The sequence below is a fragment of the Laetiporus sulphureus genome (genome assembly GCF_001632365.1).
Source record: "Laetiporus sulphureus 93-53 unplaced genomic scaffold LAESUscaffold_23, whole genome shotgun sequence".
Taxonomy (NCBI): Eukaryota; Fungi; Basidiomycota; class Agaricomycetes; order Polyporales; family Laetiporaceae; genus Laetiporus; species Laetiporus sulphureus.
In genome coordinates, this window is record NW_024468532.1 from 1 (window position 1) to 621 (window position 621).

Sequence of the window (621 nt, forward strand, 5' to 3'; positions counted from 1 at the left end):
TGAGCGGGGGATGGAGAGACTGAGCGCCTTTGGAGCGGGGCGTGCGCGTGGGGGCCTCATGGGGAAATGCAAAGAGAGACCAGCGATGTCCACCAGCGTCACTCGTCCATCTCCGTGACGTCACGCGTTCCGCATTGACCCCAGCGTTACGACTATACTATGTGCCTTCGACAAAACCGTCTCTCGTGCACTTGAAAAGGAGGGTCAAGCGCGGCCTACATCAACCACGACCTCTCGATTGGCATCGAACCGCACAACAGATGCACATATTCCTGATGACGGGCTGCGTTGGGGCGTCTGCCAGTGCATTATGGATCTGTCGAAGATAATGCCCGTGGTGACCGGCGCATAGGCAAACCTTTTCAGCCCGTCTTCGTTTTCTCCCTCATCTTATTTCTACCTGCACAGCTGCAGAGTATCCAATAAAATGCAACCAGCATATCCATGGTCTCAACAGCGGCTCACGCTCACGCCTTCCCTCACGATCCCGAAGCTCGGTGTCGCCCCTCCCAACACACCGTCGCCCTCGCCTTTCCCTAGATATGGTCATGCGATGCCGATGACGGCCACTGCCGCGGGCGAACTTTTTATATTCGGCGGTCTTGTGCGCGATAGCGTGCG

At 57.0% G+C, this 621-nt stretch overlaps 1 protein-coding gene across 1 annotated transcript; it reads left to right on the top strand.

The window, feature by feature from the left end:
* Positions 1–427: 427 nt before the first annotated feature.
* Positions 428–599, top strand: LAESUDRAFT_759726 (uncharacterized protein; the record flags this gene model as incomplete). Its single annotated transcript, XM_040912630.1, has 1 exon — positions 428–599. A coding segment is annotated over one exon (172 nt), but the record flags the coding sequence as incomplete, so codon positions are not given.
* Positions 600–621: the final 22 nt, after the last annotated feature.